Source organism: Beta vulgaris, chromosome 2 (genome assembly GCF_026745355.1).
Source record: "Beta vulgaris subsp. vulgaris cultivar EL10 chromosome 2, EL10.2, whole genome shotgun sequence".
Classification (NCBI taxonomy): Eukaryota; Viridiplantae; Streptophyta; class Magnoliopsida; order Caryophyllales; family Amaranthaceae; genus Beta; species Beta vulgaris.
This window is the reverse complement of record NC_079203.1, coordinates 3,878,353-3,902,070: the sequence shown is the minus strand read 5'-3', so window position 1 is coordinate 3,902,070 and position 23,718 is coordinate 3,878,353. Positions and strand designations below refer to the sequence as shown.

The 23,718-nt window shown below is 35.2% G+C and overlaps 2 protein-coding genes across 3 annotated transcripts; one reads left to right on the top strand and one right to left on the bottom strand.

The window, feature by feature from the left end:
• Positions 1 to 7,844: 7,844 nt before the first annotated feature.
• Positions 7,845 to 12,974, top strand: LOC104887628 (chalcone isomerase-like protein 2). 2 transcript variants are annotated; one of them, XM_010672300.4, is made up of 5 exons: positions 7,845 to 8,146; positions 10,795 to 10,875; positions 11,687 to 11,842; positions 11,987 to 12,210; positions 12,627 to 12,974. In XM_010672300.4, coding segments are annotated over exons 1-5 (624 nt in total). In that variant the 5' UTR covers positions 7,845 to 8,145; the 3' UTR covers positions 12,789 to 12,974. The 2 variants fall into 2 exon arrangements, with proteins under 2 accessions (XP_010670602.2, XP_048494134.1); XM_048638177.1 differs by lacking the exon at positions 7,845 to 8,146 and adding an exon at positions 10,667 to 10,685.
• Positions 12,975 to 18,537: 5,563 nt separating this feature from the next.
• LOC104887629 (RING-H2 finger protein ATL73) lies at positions 18,538 to 20,112 on the bottom strand. Its single transcript, XM_010672301.4, has one exon. It carries the CDS (start codon positions 19,758 to 19,760, stop codon positions 19,137 to 19,139), a length of 624 nt encoding a protein of 207 aa, XP_010670603.2. The 5' UTR covers positions 19,761 to 20,112; the 3' UTR covers positions 18,538 to 19,136.
• Between the last annotated feature and the right edge of the window lie 3,606 nt (positions 20,113 to 23,718).

The window sequence follows — 23,718 nt, the reverse complement described above, 5'->3', positions numbered from 1 at the left end:
AAAATATTTTCCTTAAATTTCCTAAAAATCAAATTTTAAACAAATAATAATATCATTAACTGAATCTTTCCTAAAATATTTAGCCTTTAACATCTTAATAGACTCTGTTTAACCATTGCACACATATTTCATGACAAGTGTCTTTGATTTCAACTTAGTTAATTTAACTTAGATTTAATTGTACCAACATACATGTCTGTTCCTTATAGAGGAACAAACAAACATTCTCTTTTACTAAGCCATTGTTCCTTACCAAAACTTATTCGTTTCTTGGATAGGAACTAAAAGATAAAAGACCTGCTTGTTTCTTTTGCTCCAATGCAACTCTAGGATCAGTCACTTGAGCATCTTCATTTAGTTTTCAAAATCCAACTTGATTTCTTCCTTAGACTTAGTATTCTTTTTGCTCAATATAGTGATACCTTGCAAATTCCATTCACTCAACAATTTGTTAGTTTATAACTTAGTTTGTATGTCATAATCAAAATTAGGGTTCAAAAAATACCAACCTTAATCAATAATCTCAACATTTAGCTCGAAATCTCGGCATAATTTCCTTTCAAAATTGGACAACCCAAACACGAGTAATAATTACAAACTCAACAAAGTATAATATATATTCTCAATCTCAAGACCCAAATCGTTGACGCTTTTACGGAAACAACCTCCAAAGAGAATCAAATCCAATGAAACTACTCAATATTACAAACTAATCTAAGAGGAATCAAAACTTTGACAAGAACAATAACACAATCAATACATATATGAACTCATATATAATTTACAATAGAAGCTCTTCGAATACAAAGTTCCTCTATGAATTGCCATCCTCTCACCTTAAACATCGCGAATCCAACATGAAACATGCTCTAGTGTTAACTACTCGCCATTGTACAAAGTACATGAGTCATCACAGATTCGACCCCAAAGAGAAAGAACAACAACCACAAACAAAAGCAAACATAGCGCACGTCAGCAAAAGCTGAGTACCGACACTCAATCTTAAACAAAAACAACTGAAATCTCATTATTATCCATCTATACAAATATATTAAAAGGCGTGCATGACAATGTATACACGCCACGTGGCATCTCTGTTACTTCACTAGAATTGTCCAACGTGTACACAAGTCATGTAAATTAACAAAAGTAAAATTAGCTTGCAACAAGATTTGAACCCATAACCTCTTGCAATTCTACATGACACAAGTACCATCTCAACCAACTTTTAATCATGCTTTAAGTGTCCACATTATTATATTTGTACATTTTAAATGTTGAGTTTTCCTTAATATATTTTAATGGGAATGGAAAAAAATGCATATTAAGTTCGTAAAACAGTACCAATACGGAGCAACGCCCGAGCCCAAATACTAGTTACCACTTGAAAAGGTGATATTGGGTGGCAATGGAAATTTAATAAGGGAAATCCATGTGTTGTGATAAAGTTTCATTCCCATTGTCATTGACATGAGAAAATCATTACAAAGTTACACTAGATTTCATTATCATTACCAGTTCACCACTCACTAACCAAACGAGACGTAAAAGTGATATAATTCTCACTCATCAAGTAATCATATCTCAATACTTAGGTTTTTTTGGATATAATATTTACGGATGGAAAAAAGGGGAAAAGGAAAGTGAATCCCCACTCCAAACACCCTCAATCCGTGTAAATTCAAATCCATACATTTGGATTTACGGTAGGATTCAAAATGAGCCATGTTTTTTTTAAAGGGTGTCAAGTGAGTGAACCATGATTGATAGTTAATATTGATATTATATTGATAATTCAATTTGTTATTGTTGGATTATCTATTTGTATTAGTTTGGGCTTATGTACTTGGACTAAACCTGGGCCATAGTATTATCCTTGTGTATACAAGGCCCGACAGATTAGGTTGTATATTAATTAGCATTGATGGAATGTAAACACAACACAACTAATCATTATTGAAACCTAATTACTCAATTCGTGACTGCCGTAGCATGGTAACAGAGCCGTGGTGATTTCACCGGCTGCTTGATCGCTTTCCGTTCGTCCACCGCTGGTAAACAACCTAAATCCAGCAACCTAAACACAAAAACCTAAACCTAAACATAGTTTGACAGTGATGGGAGGGGACGATAAGAAAGCGATTGTTGGCGGTAAGGAAGGATGGAACGTCACCATCTCCTTTCCGTACTATCTTAGTTCCGGTGATCAGCCGGGAAACCTTATTACGCACGTGATTTTCTCCGGGGACAATTACGTAGCGTGTGCACGAGCCATGACTATTTCGCTTCGTGCTCGTCGGAAGATTGGGTTTATTGACAGAACGATAGCCAAACCCACTAAACAGGAAGGTATCCTCGATTAGGAAACGGTGCATTCGATGCTCGTGTTGTGGATATTACGTAGTATGAAACCGAAAATAGCGAGTACCGTTCCTTTACATGATAATGCCAAAGAGTTGTGGGATTATTTCGAACGGCGTTTTTGCATGGCAAATGGACCACGTATTCAGCAGATTAGAGCTGCCATAATTGAGTGTAAGCAAACCTCGGGAATGTGTATTGATGCTTACTAGTTACTATATAAAACTGACAGGTTTGTACGATGAGTTGGCACGCTTGAAACCAACACCATCATGCGAGTGTAAGAAGTGTGCCTGTGGTCTTGTGTTGAAGTTGTCACAGAATAGAGATGAAGAGATATTTCACCAATTCATGATTGGTGTGGACAATGATGCCTACGGGACTGTGCGTACGAACCTTCTATCGTAACAGCCTTTAGGTGACCTTAATCGGGCGTATCAAATGCTTGTACAAGAAGAACAGTCTTGTGCTCTTGGTCGTAGTCGACCCGCACATGAAAGCGTTCAGGCCTTCCACGTACGTACAAACTGACCGTGGCAAGGGACGCTTTGATCGAGTTGATAGATCTAAGCTTGTGTGTTCTCATTGTAAACAAAGAGGGCACGAGGTGAGCGGTTGTTTTAAACTTCACGGAAATCGTCCGTGGTATGAGGAGCGCATCCGCGCGCGTAATGCAGCTCGTGCAGGGGCTGGTTCGAGTGCAGACAGCAGCGGTGGGTCGTTGCTTGCTGGGCGTGGCAGCACTGGCAGCAGCATGGCACGCGGTGTAGGGGGGCCAAAGCCCATGCGGTGTCGGACGTGAACTTTGGTTCGTCTGCCAGTGGTGGTACTCCGCTTGCCAATCTTACTCCCGAGAAAGTGCAACTGCTCATGAACTTGATCAACAGTGAGCGAAATCTTTCCTCTAATGACCGAATGGCAGGTGCATATTCATGTTGTATGGATTGGATTATAGACACCGGCGCATCGCATCACATCACCGGTAATATCTCGTGCTTGTCTAAGGTACGGGTTGTTGATGGTGCCCTGTTGGACTTCCCAATGGGACCACTGTACTCGCCACGCGACAGGGAGATGTCTATCTTGCTAGTACTCTTGTTTTACGTGATATGTTGTTTGTCTCTGAGTTTCAGTATAATCTGATTTTTGTTTCCCGTATGATCTCCGATAATCCATGTACTATCCAATTCACTAATTAATGCTATGTGTGTTATACAGGACCGAACCTCGGGGACGCTGATTGGAGCAGGTGAACGACGAGGGGGGCTCTACTACTTTCGTAAGGTGGCCGTGGCAAAGGCGGTTGAAGCTCGTGATCTGGGTGTCTTTGACTTATGGCACCAAAGGTTAGGTCATCCTTCGGTTAAAGTGGTGAAGATGCTCCCTCAAATACGTTCTAGTAGTGCTCCAAAACAATTAAATAAAGTTTGTGATGTTTGTCCTACGGCAAAACAGACACGAGATAGCTTTCCAGTTAGCACCAATAAAGCTAGTCGTTTGTTTGAACTAGTTCATTGTGACTTGTGGGGTCCTTATACCACCCCTTCCTCTTGTGGAGCTACTTATTTTTTGACTGTCGTTGATGACTATTCTCGTGCCGTTTGGGTTTATTTGTTGGCGCAATAAAACTGAGGTTTATAAGTACTTCTCTTCTTTCTTTGCCATGGTTGCCTGTCAATTTGAAACAACTGTCAAACTAGTTCTTAGTGAAAATGGCACAGAGTTTAATTGTATGTCTAATTTCTTTGAGAAGAGTGGTATCTTGTTCCAGACCTCATGTATCGGGACACCTCAACAAAATGGACGGGTTGAACGAAAACACCAACATATTTTGAATTTTAGTCGTGCTTTAATGTTTCACGCTCATTTGCCTGTTGAGTTTTGGGGAGAATGTGTATTGACGATCGTCCATTTGATCAATCGTACCCCTTCAAGTGTGTTGCATGCTAAGACTCCTTTTGAGATGATTTATGGTTGTATCCCCGGCTTTGATGCTTTGCGTATTTTTGGATGTTTAGCATTTGCACATAATCAAAAGCTAAAGGGAATAAATTTGTTCCTCGTAGTCGTAAATGCATTTTTATTGGGTACCCTAGCGGAAAAAAGGGATGAAAACTTTATGATTTGAATACTGGTGATATTTTTGTGTCTCGTGATGTGGAATTTCATGAAATTGCTTTCCCATATGCCTTTACCTCCCAAGAACCTGCCCCACTTGTTCCTTCTACTCCCTCCTCCCTTTTCTTTCCTCTTGATGAGCCCACATCCACCGAATCCAGCCCACCCACTACCCCCGTTAGCCCCGCATCTCCCTCACCAACTGACCCCGGCCCAGTTTCCCCTCCTGGCCCAACTCTCACCCAATCTCTACCTCCTGACCCACTCCCCACAAATATTTCCCCCAGCGCGCCTCTCACTGGGCCTGCTGATCTTGCCTCCTCATCCGAGCCCACCACTGCACCTGAGGCTCCCCTTCCTCTTTTGGGCCGCGGGTATAGAGAAAAATGGCCCAATGTTCGCCTCCGTGATCATGTTGCACATGTTGTGCCCCTTACGAGTCTCCCCGCTCTCTTTCTGCTCCGTCATCTTCCTCAGGTACGTGTTCCTACTCCATAGCTAACTTTGTGAATTTTGATAATGTTTCCTTGCGCCACCGTGTGTTTCTTGCTGCAGTTGATGAGGGCGTTGAGCCCAGGAGTTTTAAGCAAGCTATGTCTCACTCGGGTTGGCGTGACGCAATGCACACTGAGATTCGGGCCCTAGAGAATAATGCAACTTGAGTTATGACTGATCTTCCTCCCGGAAAGAAAGCACTTGGGTGTATAAAATTAAGTATCACTCCGACGGCAATGTTGAGCGCTTGAAAGCGCGTCTGGTCATTCTTGGTAACCATCAAGTGGAGGGGATCGACTATACTGAGACTTTTGCTCCCGTGGCCAAAATGGTCACTGTCCGGACCTTTCTCGCGGTTGCCGCAACCCAGAACTGGGAGGTCCACCAGATGGACGTTCACAATGCTTTCTTACATGGTGATCTGACTGAGGAGGTGTACATGAAACTTCCCCCTGGATTTAGCAGTCGCTGTGGCCAGGTTTGTCATTTACAGAACTCTCTTTATGGTCTTCGCCAGGCTCCTCGCTGTTGGTTCGCTAAACTAGCCACCGCATTGCGACAGTATGGTTTTGCTCATTCTTACTCCGATTATTCCCTTTTCATCTATCATCGCGGTGGTGTGTGTATTCATGTCCTGATATATGTTGATCTGATGACTTGATTATTTCTGACAATGTTTCTGCTGCTCTTTCTTCCTTTAAACACTATCTCGGGGATTGCTTTCGCATGAAAGACCTTGGACCTTTAAAATACTTCGCGAAGGTCTTGTTGCTACAACACATGTCTCCACCACCGAACAATTGGCGGACATATTCACCAAAGCTTTGGGTGTTCGTCAGTTTTTTTTTTTTTGCGTGGTAAGTTGGGCATTGGCGATCCCCATGCTCCAACTTCGGGAGGGGGGGGGGGTTGGATTATATATTTGTATTAGCTTGGGCTTATGTACTTGGACTAAACCTGGGCCATAGTATTATCCTTGTGTATAAAAGGCCCGACAGATTAGGTTGTATATTAATTAGCATTGATAGAATGTAAACACAACACAACTAATCATTATTGAAACCTAATTACTCAATTCGTGACTGCCGTAGCAGTTATATTGCATATCTTCTCACAGATAGATGGAGTGTATCAATTTGTTCTTATTCTGAAATTGAACAAATGCATGACTCAACTAACTGACTAAGATAACAGCTTCAAGAAATGGATACTATTAACTAGTTAATCGATGACAGTCAATGTTATTTTGTGCAAGCCACTTTTTATGAATCTTGACTACTCCAAATATGTAGTCCAGTACATCACAATTCACAAGTCCACAACCCCACACTATGAGACTTTGACTGTCATACATATACTATAGTACTTAACTATTTTGTTTAAATATTAATGGTAAAAGAGAACAAAATGAGGTTTGCTCTTTCATAATATCCCTTAAAAAAATAATTTGATTCTAGGAAATTCTCATTGATAATTGTGTTTGCCAGCAAATCGTGCACCAAGTATCTCTTTCTAATATAAACGAGAATCTTCTTCCTATATATTTGTATTAGCAATTTATGCACACGATGCGTGTCTGATTATTTTTTTTTAAATATAAATTCTAGTCTCTTGGGCATAATCAGGGGTACAAGTTTAAACATTAGACATTTCATTTGGCTAAACTTCGTGGTTAAGCTTATGTCACTTAACCCTTTTTTTATTAATTTTTTTACTTAGTCTTTCTTTAAAGTACTTAAAATTAAATTTGATGAACGATAAAAAAGAATTTTAAGTGAATTGTTTTTGAAATTTCGTACGATGTATTAACATAGTCTTTTGTGTTAGATAAATCATTTCACTTTGTTAATTGATTAATTTCGTTTTGATATAACACTTGATTGTGTTTGTGATTTAATTATAAGATATTTGATTGATGTAATCTTATAGTCAATGTTTCTTATTTTGGTGGTTCAATTATAACTTGATTGCCTTCAATATTTTAGTTAAATTTTTTATGCTATATTTGAGTTTGACTTTGATTTTCCTTTTTTTTGGTAGTAGTGATTTATTGGGCAATTCAGTAAATTTCTAAGGGGACACCATGACTCCTCCATTTCTTTATACTAGCCTTCACATGCATGCGATGCGTGCGTTAATTTCAAAATATGTTGTTCTATTAGATACTCCATTTGTACTTTATTTATGATTATACTTAAATGTGAAAAATTCAACTGTTAGATGAATTTAGATATATTAATTCGCTAATGTAAAAAAATAAAAAGGTTGTGAGTGATTGTTAACATTAATTTTTTGTGAATGAATATTGAACAGAAAGAACAAAAATAATGAGTTGGTTTAACTGAATTAAAGAGTATCAAAGGTAGTGAATGTTCAGACTTTTCATGTGCACGTTATGTATGCCATCTTTTTTTGTAAGGTATAAATATTTTGTCCATTTAATTTTTGATTGAAGTATTTGATGCATATACCATTTTAAACTTGTTTTAAATGGCAAGTTGGAATGAGAATTTTTAAATGATTTGCTTTTGTAATTTTTTTCATTCCATTAATTAGATCATTAAGGGTATTTTAGTCACTTTAAAAGAGGACACCATACCTATATAATATGAGATATATCTTTAATAAAGAATAAGAGAGATATTATATAAATGATATTCAAAGTTGAAATCGAATCTCGTTTACAAAACTGCACTAGTCGTTCATTTAAATTAAAAAAGAAAGAAAAGATAATTGTATGTAGACCTACATTAATAAGACCACCAACAAAATAGTTGAAAATTTCCCATTTTTTAAAAAAGAAATTTGGTGAGTTTTGTGGCAAAAATTGTTGTATACTTGTATCAAGCTTGGCGGCTCAGCTAGACGAACTAACGAAGTAATAAACATATCAAAGTTACTAAAATTGAGTAGAATTTTCTGCTCCGAAATAAAGAAAGAAAAATATTTGACTGGAATTTAGTGACAAGTGAATTGAATTGAGCAAGGTGCACACAACTCCAACCTCTCTTAAGCTTACCTACCCCTTCTTTTGATTGTTAGGTACCGCTGCCTGTATTTATAACTCCTCACTCATTTCCTCACTCTCAAATACTCAATACTCTCTCTTTCTTTCTTTCAATCTTTCACCTGTTCCAGCTCTGCTAAGGAGGTTTTTATTCAACGATAATTAGTAAGTAAATTTCCTTTCTTGTTTCCTATATTTATTTGACTAGTTGGTTTATATTTTGGTATGATCAAGTTTTTTTTTTTTTTTTTGTGGATGTTTATGATATGATTAAGGTTGTGCCCAAAAGTTTAATTTGATCATCATTTATGAAATTATTCGAGTTAACTACCTAATAAGGACCTAAACTATGAGAATTTTTTCTAACAAGGACCTCAACAATTTTTTTGATCTACTAAGGACCTCAAATTAACCATGGTTACATTTTCCATCCAATAGGTTACATTTTTCATCCAATTATATTAACTTTGTTTATTTTTTGTTTAAAAAATTAAAAAGGCCCCACCAACTCAGTTATTCTTTATCGCTCTCCATCTTCTTCCTAATTTGACGTTAACTCTTTTTTCATAAAACTATGAGTATTTTTGTCAAATTGACAATTTAAGATACATTCTTTGATCATATGATCATTTTTTTTTTAAAAAAAAGATAAATTTTTGAAAAATACCGTTATACCAATATCACTATTTTTTAAAAATGCCCACATTGCGAGAGGATACATTTTAAAATTTGCACTATCAATGGAAAAAATTAGACTAAAGAGGAAAATTTTTTAACTTTTAGGATAAATTTTGGATTTGTAAAGATGGTGGATGAGAGCTACGACCTACACAAACATGATATATTTTAAGAGAGACAAATGGTTGGACGGTTGTGTAGGGTCTGATTAGTAATTACCAAATGAGTATTTTAAAATATAGCTTCTCGCAATATGGGCATTTAAAAAACATAATGATACAAAGTATAAGGGTATTTTTCAAAAAATCATCTTACCATACGAGTATTTAAAAGAAATCACTAGGGTATGTGTTTTTTGATAAATTTTTTTTGACAATATGAACAACTATTTTGACTAGATTGCAATACATGTTCTTATTTTTCTTTATATTTCTGTATTTTTTTTCTTTCACCCCTTATTTTTTGCCCTTTATCCCGCTTTTGTGAATAGTTGTGGCATGAATTCATTAACTACTGACCCGAGACTTTTTATTAGTGTCTGAGAGATGAAAGAGAAAAAAGGTAAAGAATTGAGAGAGATATAATTATCGATTCTTTAGAATTCTTCTGAGACAATTACTCTAAGAATATATAAGATTTAAATAGAGGTGAATATATAACTTTGCTAAAGGGCTTATATGGTCAATGAAGATTTATTAAATACTTATAAGTAGTCCAAATTTTAAGAAATACTCATATGATTAAAGAAAATCTTTGAAAATACACACATGTGATAATTTTTTAAAATATGTTCATGTGATCAAATAATGTATCTTAAAGTACCAATTTGATAAAAATACTTATAGTTTTATGGAAAAAAAAAAGTTAAAGTCAAATTAAGAGGAATATGGAAAGAGATAAAGAATAATTGAGTTGGTGGGGCCAGTTCAATTTTTTAAAACAAAAAGAAAACAAAGTTAATAATATTGGATGGAAAATGTAACCATAGTAGATATGAGGTCCTTAGTAGATCAAAAAAATTGTTGAGGTCCTTGTTGGAAAAAACTCTCATACTTTAGGTCCTTACTAGGTAGTTAACTCGAAATTATTCTTATGAATCATAAATTTTGGGCACAAATTCTGACTGCAATTATGTACTTTTTTTTTTTGGTTTGGGCACACATTTTAAGAAATAGATAAAATAAGGTGAACCTTCAAATTAATAAGTAAACTAGTATTTTGGCCTTGTTCGTGTCACTTACAATTATTATACTTCGTCAGTTTCTTTTTACTCGCTACACTTTCCATTATGGAAAGTTTTATATTACTTGCTACACTTCTTTTTTGGGCAATAAACTCTCTCTATCTCTTTCCTCCCACATGGGTCCCTTTTCTTTTTACTCTCTACCTCTCTCTTCTCCAAAAATTGCCTAGGAGTCCGTGAAATGAGAAGTATAGCGAGTAAAAAGAAACGAAGGAAGTATATTCTTACAAATTTTATAATTGATTTTATTAGCTTTTTGTAAGATTCTATCTAGTATAAAATTAAAAAATAGATGTTATAGCCACAAGTTGTTCTATTAAACTTCCGAAAAATTGGGGATAAGAATAACAATTTCAATAGAATTAGAGTAAAAGAATGTTTTTTTTGACATCAAGAGAATGTTTTTACCTTAATAGAAGTATTTAAGATCAAAAACTTGTCCATATCTTTAATGACATATAATTATAAGAATTTATTATATTTTACTCTGAAACATTAAACATTAAAATTGTACTGGATTTATAGTCTCACATTTTAGTTCAAAGGTCCTGTGCTTGATTTTTAGTAGCTACAAGCTACACATTGTTACGCATACATTGAAGAGTGTCATGTAGCACCGTTCCTTTGATAAGAACATAGAAATGTTTGTGGATGACATAAAACGGGAGATCAATTTGTTGTCTGTACGACCTACTTGTGCGGTTGTGCCTTTAACATTGTTATTATTGTTGTAGTTTTCAGAGTAAAGCTTTTTGACGGATGACTTTTAGTTTCCAGCCAAAAGTAGGATGACCTTTAGTAATCTTCTTGTAGCAAAACAAGCTAGAGTGGGATTTTTATTTTTTGGGACAAATTAGACATAATCTATAACTAGATTTATCTGTTGATGCAGTGGGAAACGATGTAATGGTGGATGATATTGCTTTTGCTCCCGAATTCACATTGACCAAACCGCTATCACTATTCGGTTATGGTAAGACATTTTTCTTGATTGAGCTTTGATTACATTATTTATGAAAGATCATTTGAAAGAACAAAAATTATTAAAAGAGACGGTTTAATTTCAATATAAAAGTAGACCTAGTCATTAAGTAGATTAAATTAGTCACCGAAAGAAATTAACCTAAAGTGGACGGTATCTTACAAGACAAATTCTTTGAAAAAAATCAACTTTTTTTTTTCCAGGATGATTTATTTATTGATTTCTACTTTATAACTCAATCCAAAAGTCTTACTCAATTACATGGGATGATACAATCCAAAGTTTAAACAAGACATTTATCAATCTAAAAAACTCAGAATCCATAGCCTTGATTCTTATGGTGAAATTATTTGTACGTAATGCAAAATGCCACATTGAAAATGAACTATAAAATGAAGTGATTCGTACCCACCTCCAATAGGTGGGGAGCTATTCAAACTCAAATTTGAATCATGATCTTATAATGAAGTGATTCGTTCTTTTGAAAGCAACAAGTTAGTTGGATAATACAACTTCATCAATAATAATGTGCTTGTTATCCATGTTAATTTTCGCTTTCAGTTTTTCCAAAATCTGAAATCAGAAATAGGGAAGGAAAATTTGTCACTTACAATATTTTGAACATGTGACTGTCAAAAAGTTGTAAATGTAGATTAAGGCCCATAACTCATGTTTATTTTTGATCCCTTTTGTGGTTTTTCGGTTACATTTTTTTGGATTTTCTTGGTTGTAAATCCATGTAACTACGCTTTTCTTGCATGAATTTAGTAGTTAAGTGAACATTCTGTTTTGATCTCAACAGGTTGCACAGAACTTGAAATTCACTATCTACAAATAAAGTTCACAGCAATTGGAGTCTACTTGGAGAAGGAAGTGGTACAACACTTGCAGAAATGGAAAGGGAAATCAGGAAAGGAGCTTGCTGATGATGATGAATTTTTTGATGCTCTCGCCGCAGGTAAATCTACCCCCTAAAAACATGCAAAAGCAAGTAACGGAAATTATTTGCAATGATATGTTTTTCTACCACATTCTAGATAAGTCTGATTTCTGAATAATGCTAATGTAGGTTGGTTTGGTTAATGTGTGTATTTGTTTACAGCACCTGTAGAATCAGTTATTAAGGCTGTGGTGATCAAGGAGATCAAAGCTTCGCAATTGGGCACGCAGCTGGAGGGTTCAGTAAGGGACCGTTTGGCAGACATTGACAAGTATGAAGACGAAGAAGAAGCTGCCCTTGAGAAGGTTGCTGAGTTCTTCCCCACCAAGTACCTCAAGAAAAACTCTTACTTCACTTTCAGCTTCTTTGCTTCAGGCACAGCTGAGGTAAAAACATGCCCTTATCCTTCAATGATTATAAATAATGTTAGTAGCAATTGATTCCTGCAAAAGAGAGGTGCAGAATAAACTTTTGCTAGAAAAAAAGGGGGAAAAGAGAAGCTACCTTTTGTACCATTCAAAGTCTCCAATCTTAGGTTTTGGGTTTCAGTCTACCAATCTTAGTTTTTACGTTTGAAGTGCATCTTCGAACACACTTTTTTAAACATTCACTTTATATTAGATTTGCAAGCCAGTGTTAGTCGGGTTATCTTCGATCTGACTCTGTATGGTCAGTTTTTGATAAGGTTGATTGATTGCATCCTTTCAATGCACATTTAACTAGTTTCCGCGATTATTCCAGCTAAAAGCCTTAAACTAGCCGAGTTTTTTGAAATTTATTGACATTTAAGTTTTTGTGGCAGATCGCTATAACCACAGATGAGAAAGAAGAATCGAAAACAACAGTGGAGAACAAGAATGTGGTGGAGATGATCAAGAAATGGTATTTAGGGGGAAGCAGGTCAGTGACTCCTTCAACTATTGAGTGCTTGGCTAACACTCTTGCAGCTGAGTTATCCAAGTAAATGTAATGTAGTGTAATGCAGATGGTATAAAGGCTCCTTTTTAGGTTGTTTTTTATGATTTCTGTTGTTTAGCAACTGGTAGAAAACTATTGTTTTGGTGGGATTTCTTATGATTTTCTCATCTACTAATAATACATGTTCTCTTTGATTCTAAATAACATATGCAAGATTCTCATCTTTTGCTTATATGATTGGTGTCATTTCAATCTTTCACTTTAGGCAATATTGGATTTGTTTGGCCCAAAACATGTGTCTGAATCATATATTTATTCCATTGTGGAATGAATTGATAGTAGTTTCAAATGCAAGTTGCAAGAATATTTCCTCCTTTCTAGTAAGATAGTGTTGTTTTCAACTTATTTTGACTTATTTAAGAAAAAATAGGTCTAGATAGATTAATTTAAGTTCACATGTATCACATTGAATAAATTTGGACAAGCTCCAATAAGTTCATGTAAGTTTAATGTGTTTACATAAGCTTAGATTGATTCCAATGACTTGTAAATTTCTAACATCATGTATGTAAATTGAAAAAATTTGACTATGATTTTTGTAGATTTTAGGTAATAAAAAATATTATCACTTGAGATCTTTTAATATTTGTTTAAATGTGTATATTAAAATATCATTATTTCAGCATTTCTATTGATACAAAATTAATCCCAACTATAAGTTATTCTTATATAATCCATACTTTGGGGATGACCTTCCCATTTTACTTCATTAACCTTTTGTAACCTGTTGTAGCAGGTAACCTTTTGAAAAACGAAGGTTAGTTAGTCACATAATCCTCACCTTGACTCTTTTGATGTGAAAATCCACTCTCTCTTTTCTCTTGCTCTTTCCACCTCCTCCCTATCTTTCCCCACCCATTTGGTTTATAGTATAATATCGTACTAGACACCATCATCAAAAATCATTTGGTGGTGAAAAAAAAAACTATCACATAAGATGTTGATGAAAAAAATTTAGAAAAAATGCTACACCTTATGACGATCTATATAAGCTTGAAGGAGGCGAGGATAGTGAGGATGCAAAGCGATCTTAGCTTTAATGGAGGTGGACGAGTCATCATTTGGTGGCATCTCATGAGTGATAAAAGCAGACTCAGAAATACAAATACTTGGTGGAGATCAATTCATCGGACCCAAATCGGATGACATTATGTTGCCGGAATTCCTCATCGAAGATTGATAATTAGATTGTGGGATGAGATTATCTAGCAACATCAGACCTTATCGTAGTAATTCCCAGCCGTCAGATGAAGGTCGTACAACTCATCCATCATACCAAGCAGCTTTCTAATTATGATAAAGCATATTTTTCTTTGTTGACAAATATGATAGAGCATATGAAATCAAATGGGCGGGAGAAGTAGTAGGAGTCGGGAGAAAGAAAGAGGAAAATGGAAGTTGTATGGGGGCTGTCTAAGTTTCATATCGGACCTACTGAACCACTATCGACCGTAATGGTCAACTCATATGTATAGAGGGCATTGACTTAGAATGAGTCATCTCTGATACCGACATCTATATTCTAGTCCTATTGGAATACCTTAATGGTGTTCTCCCCTTGGGCCATCCTCAAATGGGCTTAGGTCTGATCCAATATTTGGTTAATGAGCCTACGAGCCTAAAGATAAGCTCTTAAAGAGGATAGAATTGTATTCAACCAATATGAGTAGTATCCTACCTTGCTTGGGACACTGTCGGCTCCTATAAATACCCCATGATCTGAGTAATAAGGTACATTCACATATATTAACATACTCTACTTGAAATATATCAGTCATTACCCTTTACTGACTTAGGCATTGGAGGGACGTTCCTCGGATCAACCCCCAAGGTTAGTTTACGTGTTCTGTCTTGCTAAACATCAAACCGACATGCGTAGTTGAAGGATACCGTTTCACTCCAACAATATTTATTCCGTACCGAGACAGAAGTGATGTTAGGATTTTGCCACTCCAATTTTAACTAAATTCTCTCCCCTCCCCAAAGTTACGAGTGTCTTTCAATTCTTTCTTTCCTCGGTTTCTTCTGGGAGTAGATCTATTATGGAATGGGAAAGTGTTGTAGAGAATGAATTGAATGGATCCCACTATTTTTTCGTTGCTCGTATATGCTTGGAAGAATTGAACTTCATTGGTGGATAAATATTTCTTCCAATCTTTTCTTTTTTGTTATTTCTGATTCTTGAAACTAACCCAAATTTCATATGGTAGATAGGAGAAGGAAAAGAGTGATGAACTAAAAAGGTGGGGGAGGGAGTAAATGTGTGTTTACTTTCATTAAATTATAAATAAAAACTTTAAAGGGGGCAAAAAATGATTTTGGAGGAAATGTAACATGATGCGCAGGTAATTAGTAAATACATAGTAAAATTGGAAGGACACCCCCAAAATACGGATTATGTTAAATAACACATAATTGAGATTAATTTGAAAAGATATTCAATAATTTGAATTATTCGTGTGAATTTTTCCTAGTTAAAATTGAGTTTTGATGAACGTTAAAAACAAAGGTAGCACTTTGGATGAAGATTGAAGGGAATAAGATATGAGTACAATTAGTTTATGTTATTTTGTTCAATACGAGGCCTTCAACTTCCAGAGTAACTTACAGTGTGTTTGGTTCATTTTTAGTAAAGGAAAGAAAGGGAAGAGAAAGGAAGGGAAGAGAAAAGAAAAGAATGGAAGAGAAAGGAAAAAAAACCTTAATTTCCCATGTTTGGTATAAATTTTCTCTTTCCTTCCAAATTCCACCGCTTTTGGGAGGAAAGGAAAGTGAAATTTTATTAAAGAGTCTTTCCTTCCAATTCCTCCCATTTCCCTTCACTTAATTTTTTTTAAATGAACCAAATATTGGAAAGTAATAAATTTCCTTCCACTTCCTTTCTTTTCCTTCCAAATTCCTTCTACCAAACAAACTCTTAAGGACAAAGAGGTATGAGCCTTTAGAAGATAGATTATAGAATAGATCCTGTTCAAGTAAGGCCGGCCCAAGCTACCATTACTAGTTAAATATTGGGCTGATATCACTAACTATCCTCGGGCTGGATTTGCTATTCCGGGTGCGTGTTCAACATGGCCCATAAGGCATGTAGTACAGATTTTGACTAAGTTGTTTACTTGTTAGGGGGTTGGTCCTATTGTTATCATTCTTTTTTTGTTTTGGGGAAAGAATTTATCATTTATTTATTTTTAAGTACTCCCTTCGATTTTTATCAGTTTATTTATTTATCTGAGTACAAAATTTTAGGATAAATGGGTATGTAGATCATACTTCCCATGTTTCTTTTTTACTTAAAACGGTTTGACTTTTACACTATTCACCAACTCTACTTGGTTTATGTTTGAAGATTTATAGTTATGGAAAAACATATTCATGTGAGATTTTATTAAATTCATCTCAATTTATATTTTTCAAACATTTACTTTTTATAATTTTTAATCATCAGTAATTAAAGATACTAATGGTTGAAATTATGCATTAGCAAACGTGAAAGTCAAACGGTTGCAATTACTAAGAAACAGATGAAGTATAAGGTAAGAAAAAGTATTAATTTATTAACATATTGTATTGAAGTTAATGTTGTTGCTCAAGAAAAGTATAGTATGAAGTTAAAGTTAATATTAAACAATTGGTGGGACCATTTTAAAAAGAAAAAAGAAGAAGTGAGGATTCAGGCAAGCGAATATCAGACTTAAACCCGACTAGCTTTAGTTTCCTCCCTCGAAAGTCTTACACTCGTTCTTTCACTCAGACTTCCTCCTGCAGTGGTAGTCATCGGTGGCATATTGCCTAGAAGCGTAATCCTCGTGGATTGGGAGAAGTTTTCGTATTTAATATCTCCACTAGACATGTCACTCTTCGTAGAACAACGAGACCCACTGATTTCGAACTTCACTCAATGCTGAGTTGACTGTTGGGAAGCTTTACTTAAGTGGATTCGACCCTTCGAAATCCATATATGAAAATTACTGGTGGTACCTGTAGAGTTACTAAATGTATCGTCTTTAGATACTTCATTTTGCCCGAAAGTCTTCTTCGGGAGTCTTCATTAATATGATCTTAGTAGTTCATAGATAAAACAACCGACTACATCATAAGAAAAGAAATAAGTCTGAGTAAACTAATAAGGGACAATCGGAAAAAAAAAGTTGGTAAGTTAATAAAAATTATGAGTATATTCGAACTTGTAATGTTTTCGGATGATTAAGGGCTACTTTCTTCGAGGTATAAAGTTGAAGATGCAACTAGAGGTCCAAAGACTAGAAATACTCTCCTAGTCTCCTATGATCCTATCCATTATATAGCTTCCTTGTGAGAATTGAACACAAATCTAGCCTATGGAAAGGTGGAGCTATCTGCATTGAGCTATTGGCGATTCTCAATAAGAGCAACTTTTAGTTTTTTGATGTTTTAATTATTATGTTCAATTTATTCAAATCCGTGCACTAATTGTGTTCTTTGCTATTCAAAATGCTTATGTTAAGAATATGAAAGCTAACACTAAAAGCAAATTATATTCTCCTAATTTTTTTTTAACAAAAAGTAGGATTTGTAAAATCTATATTCTTCATGCATTAGTTCATATACCACCTAGGCACTCAATGACAAACATAGTTCAAAAGGTTCGAATATGCAACTTGAATAATGTTAATAGTCAAATTCAGAACTCGCTTATACTCCCTCCGTTTTTTAAGATGTAACATATTGACTTTGGGCACTATTCATCCAATACACTTTGACCACTAATTGTTATTTATACATAAGAAAAAATATAGTCATGTGGCCTCTTTTATGATTCATCACGGTATACACTTTCCAAATATATATTTTTTATAATTTTTACTTTTATACAATTGAAGATATTATCGGTCAAAGTTGTGCCTCGGCAAATGTGAAAAGTCCAATGTTACATCTAAAAAAAAAAACGGAGGGAGTACTTTGTTTGGTCCAAGCTAAGTACCGCCCAATCATGACCCGCTCACTTGAATAATCCTGTATCTTATTTTCTGTTTTTTTGGATTGAAATAAATTGAATTGAATTTGTGAGAGGAAATTAGATGAAATGAATTGAACTAAATTTGTCTGAATTGAACTGAATTTTGTATTAATTCAGTGCAAAAAGATAGGGGCATCATCAATTGCTTTTAGTCTACATAGTTTTACTTTGATATTATTCATATATTTTACTATGATTATCATTTGTGACTTATACATAAAGAAAAAGTATAGTCACGTAAAATCTTGTTAGGTTGTCTATATATATAAACTTGTTTTTAGAAATAATTTTTACTTATTCATAATTACATATATTTGTAAAGTCATGCATTGAAATATGTGAAAGTCAAACTATGTAAACTAATAAGAAATAGAGACAACTACATAAATTGTGACTTGTACATTGAACTTCCTATAGTTCACCAAATAACATCTTAACATAGGGAAAAAGTCAAAAAGTATTTAATTATTTATATTGTAGTGATATACATCACGCACATAGAACTAGTCTTCTGATTCAAAAGATTTAGTTTACAACAAACGCAAAGATAATTTTAAATTTTCCAGTTGAATAATTCTTAGGTTCCCTAGTACGTTTACAAATGGGTTATAGTCTTACTATCAACTCATTTGCTCATTTAAATAGTTTGATTTCAATGATGAAAAGTCAACACCAATTGAACAAATTTCCAAATTTAGAAAACATTGGGTAGACTTGCTGCTGTTTCTTGATAGCTTGATAGAGAAGAGGTATAAATACATTTATATGTTAATATGTACATGGTGTTACAATCTAATACATTTACACAGTATACGTAGCTAATCAAAAAAAAAAAAAAAAAAAATTCAGTATTATGTCAAGACAATCGAGCAATATTATGGTACGTTAGAGTACTTGTCTGAGTTGTTTCTCACGAAAATATTCCAATTTACTCATATCAATTAGGAAACTCTTGTCCACGGTCTGAGATTGAGAAAATTGCCCAATAATCTTATTTAAGAGACATAAAGATTGAATCTTAGCGGTTCATTCATATAAAACCACTAACTAAGGGTCCGTTCGTTATCGTTTTCTGTTTTCAGTTTTTTTGAAAACCAAAAATTATAATATGAAAACCAGAAAAAGTAGTTTCCAGTTTTAGTTGTCAGTTTTCAAAATTAGCATGATTACTATCATTATGACCAAGTTTAAGTATATAATACTACTTATATCATATGATTCTAAAATTCAAAAACTGAAAACTGACAGTGATACCAAACGGACCTTAAACTCACAGTTTTAATTTACCCATCATGTCTCTTGAGATTGGGCAAGATTGCCATACTCCCCCCCCTCTCTTTAGTGCCTTTGTGCTCCATCATCACCATTACTTACCTCATTAGTAGAGAAATTTGTACCATTTCCTTGTCCTATTGACACCAGAATAGCACCATTTCTTGCCCATTCTGATAAAGATTGCCGGCACGTAGGACACGTAGAATGAGATAGCAACCAAGTATCAATACACTTACTATGAAACCCATGTTTGCATTTTGGTAACACCTTTATATTTTCTCCTTCTATAAACTCCCCTAAGCATATCATGCATTCCGTGGACATAACATTGTTGATCGTCCTACCACTTGAAGTAATATGGTAAAGTGTTGTTGGGATTTGCCTTATGGTGCTCCTTTTAAGCCCTCGAGTGGCCGCGCTTACGTAGACTCCACCGAGGGCCCCTACATCGCTGTGGTTGTGGTTGTGGTTGTGGTCATGTCGGCCTGTACATCGGAGTGCACATCGGACAACCGAGTTCAAGCCAAGAGCACATAACAATGCAAATAGCAAAACTGCTAGGATGATCACCATGTTAGCATCGATGTCGACATCTCCTACGACACGAGGCTTGCTTCCGTATGGTGTTGCAGCGGTGGGTGGTGTCGCGTCACTGAGGTGGTGACGGCGAGGTGGATTCCACGCCATAGCTCTTCTTTTCTATTAGAGGATCGACACTATATTATAAAGTTGTGTATTAACAAGTATGTGCAACTATATGCAAGTTCGTGACACTAGCTAATTGAAGTAAAGTGAAATGAAGAGTGGAATTGTATTATTTGAGGATAATGGGATAACAAAGGAGATCATGGTGAAGGAACTCATTTCACACATGTAGCTATAGAATAATTGCTTCAATTAAATTTTGGAAGGAAAAGCTATATGATGGCGTTGTATGTGGTATGTTTGTTGTTGTTACTCCACTAGTAGTGACATTACATGGTGTATGGGCCGTATCAAGTAATGAAGAGGCACACAATGTCTTGTCGAGAGATTCTAAGTTGATAAACACAATCAATAAAAGGAATATCATTGTACTAAACTAATTAAAAAGCTATTCGCTTTTCTTTGAAGGAATTATGAGCTTATTTATTGGCCAACACTAAGAATTAAGAAAGCCACTGCATACCAATGCTGGTTAAATAGAGTAGTATCTTATTTACTAATTATAGCAAATTGCTCGGCCTGATTATAGATTGCCATATAAAGAGGGGTTTTTGATATATAGATTGAAATGAAATAGAAAAGTCAACGACAACATATTTGTATAAAAATATGGGGATTTTTGGCAATTTGATTTTTAAAAACAGCTCTAATTATCGTCATATATAAAAGTAGAATTTTACTAGATTCAATTTTTTTTTTCTAGAATTATTCTTACCTTAATCAATAAGAAAAGATAGACTTGAAAAACAGACTTGTACTAGGTTATTGGATCAAAATTCAACAACCAAAACATGAACTCTACCATAATTTACATGACCTAATAACCTAAGACGAGGTTACTAGAATGATAATATATTTTTTTTGGTAAAAAGTAGAATGATAATATACATGATTGATATCCATGTTGTTGTTTATCACAATAAGCAAATTGGTGACTAACTCGAAAATGACCTAGTTTGTGTAGACCTAAATTAGATCAAAACAAATGTAATAACTCATTACTTGAATAAAATTTAACCCAATTTGACTTCAATCTAAATTGATACTATTGACCCATATCTTACGTCTATGTTCAAAACACTTTTCTAATTATATATACTTAGGAGTTGACACTTTTGGAGCCTCTTTCATATACCACATTTAATATTTCCCTAACACTTTATGAAATATTAGTAAAAATCTCTAGAAATTATGCAGAGTAGTTGAATTACTAATCATAGATAAACTGTACATAATACTCATATTAATCTGCAATTAATTATTGTTAGCAATTTTTTCAAGAGAAGGTATTGGGTCAGACGCGTCCGACCATAATATTTGGTCGGACGACTTTCAGTTGGTTTCAATTTTTTTCAGTTGGTTTCAAATTTTTTTCAGTTGGTTTCAATTTTTGTTCAGAAGACCAAATGAAAGAAAAACAACACAAGCTGAAAGAATTTACACACCAACTGAAAAACACACAAAAGACCAAATGAAAGAAAAATAACACAAGATGAAAGAATATACACACCAGCTGAAAGAACACAGAAGACCAAATGAAAGAAAAACAACACAAGATGGAAGAATTTACATACCAACTGAAAGAACACAGATGACCAAATGAAAGAAAAATCATATCACATGAAGGAAAGCATTATCTTCTTCTTCTGATTACTCATTCTCACTCTCTCTCCTCCTTCCAAAAATTGCAAAAAAAAAACACACCAACTTCATTCGGTGATAGCCATTAGCCCAATGACAACAAGTTCCATTTTTTTCAGTTGCTTTCTTTTTGCATTTCTCTATACATTTATCCAAAGTTTCGGTGCATTCATTGAGCCCAACCCAAATAATTAATAATCCATGGAAGTAAGAAATTCTCTCTCTTAGGGTAATAGGGTTTTCTTTGAGTGATAATTGTTGTTGAAGAAGATGAAGATTCAGTGTAACGTCTGTGAAACGGCGGAAGCTACGGTGCTTTGCTGTGCTGACGAGGCGGCGTTGTGCCATGACTGTGATGAGAAAGTTCATGCTGCTAATAAGCGTGCATCAGCGCGTCCGACGGAATGTATTGGGTCAGACGGTCTGACCCAATACTTTCACTTTTTTCAATCATTCTTAGAAATATCCAACTTTTAAACTATAAGATTACAATATATTTTTCAACAAAGAAATACGCTATTTTATATAAGATACGAAGCACAAGTCTAGTAATTGTATAAGCCTAAACATTTAACATCTATACAAACATCTAGTAATTGTATAAGCTAAGATGAAGATTCGGTGTAACGTTTGTGAAACGGTGGAAGCTACGGTGCTTTGCTGTGCTGACGAGGCGGCGTTGTGCCATGACTGTGATGAGAAAGTTCATGCTGCTAATAAGCGTGCATCAGCCCGTCCGACGGAATGTATTGGGTCAGACGGTCTGACCCAATACTTTCACTTTTTTCAATCATTCTTAGAAATATCCTACTTTTAAACTATAAGATTACAATATATTTTTCAACAAAGAAATACGCTATTTTATATAAGATACGAAGCACAAGTCTAGTAATTGTATAAGCCTAAACATTTATCATCTATACAAATATATTAAAAGGCGTGCGAATACAAGAAACTGTGCCACATGGCGCTCTCCCTAAGGAGTTTTAGTTCATGTAATCCATGTACACTAAAAAAATTAAGAAATTGCATAGTATAGGGTTTGATCATGAGACCTCAAGTACATATACTAAAGTTCTAACCACTAGGCTAAGTTATATTTAGTGTTATTGTCGTAAAATATTATATTAATAAATGAAATTTTTTCTTATCCGGGACATAGCCCGGGCCTAATAATTAGTTATTTTCTGAAAGAGTGCAATGATAAATATTTTTGGTTTGCTTATTGCCTACTAAAGAATGGATGTGCTAGATTTTACGAGGAAAAATTCTTGGGCACACTTGATTTTTACTCCCAACATTTGGCATCTTGGTCTTTGCTTTATCAGTCATCTAAGTACCTCATTCCACACTAAAGCAGCAAAAAAGCCATATTCATGATTTGAGCATCTTTGTATCGTCGTCACAAGTCACAAGTCATGCATACTATAGAAACAATTAATCATTGACAAGTGGAAACTCCATTAACTGGGGAAAAAACTGGGTTTTATGCTTGCATCTGTAAAGCACCCACATTTACTTGGACTTTGCTTTTCTTGATGAGAACAAAGTTTAACTGATAATCCCCCCCCCCCCCCCCCCCCCCCCCCAAAAAAAAGTTGAAAAGGCAAAATGAAGAGTAAACTCTTGTAGTTTTGTGCGTGCTAATATGCGTGCTTAATAAGTATCAGAATAGTGTTATACTTATTAGAGTAATATTGTATGTGACAGGATAGTAGGGATTTTTAATAGTCTTAGGTTTGTATTGTAAACACTATATATTAAATGTAAGGAATAACCTAATTAGGTTAACACAATTATTCTCCACACTTGTACATGGTATCACAGCCTAGGAAAAATTAAACTATTTTTTTCCTCTCCTCTGGCCTGTCGTCCGCCGCCCACCGCCCACCGCCATGGACGCCGCCTACGCCGCCACCACAACTTCTTTCGCTGCTACCTCCTCATCACTATTCTCCCACGACCCTCTTTTTCCGGCCACATCTCCGCTGATGTCCGTCGCTGCTGCTGGTTTCACCAGCCCGTCGCCGACGGTGCCGGCATCCTTCGCCGCCACTAATGCCTTGCCGGCGCACAGCCCACAACCGAGGACTACACCACGATTTTTGCCGGGCTTCACTCATCCTGCGCTGCAATTCGCGTTGTCCTCCTCACCTTCGGTTGGTTCTTCCGTTCCGTCACCGATGTTCATCATCCCGCAGTTGTCTGCCCCTAATCTCACGAACTTGATAACTATCACTCTCTCCTCTCATGAGGATTATCTTCTCTGGAAAACTCAAATTACTTGCCTTCTGCTTTC

Excerpts from the sequence above, each read along its gene's own strand:
- LOC104887628 (XM_010672300.4), top strand. Across the intron at positions 11,843-11,986 it reads TTTTGATGCTCTCGCCGCAG|CACCTGTAGAATCAGTTATT; the intron begins GTAAATCTACCC and ends ATTTGTTTACAG. Across the intron at positions 12,211-12,626 it reads TTGCTTCAGGCACAGCTGAG|ATCGCTATAACCACAGATGA; the intron begins GTAAAAACATGC and ends TTTTTGTGGCAG.
- LOC104887629 (XM_010672301.4), bottom strand. The coding sequence starts at position 19,760 with ATGGCGTGGAATCCACCTCGCCGTCACCACCTCAGTGACGCGACACCA.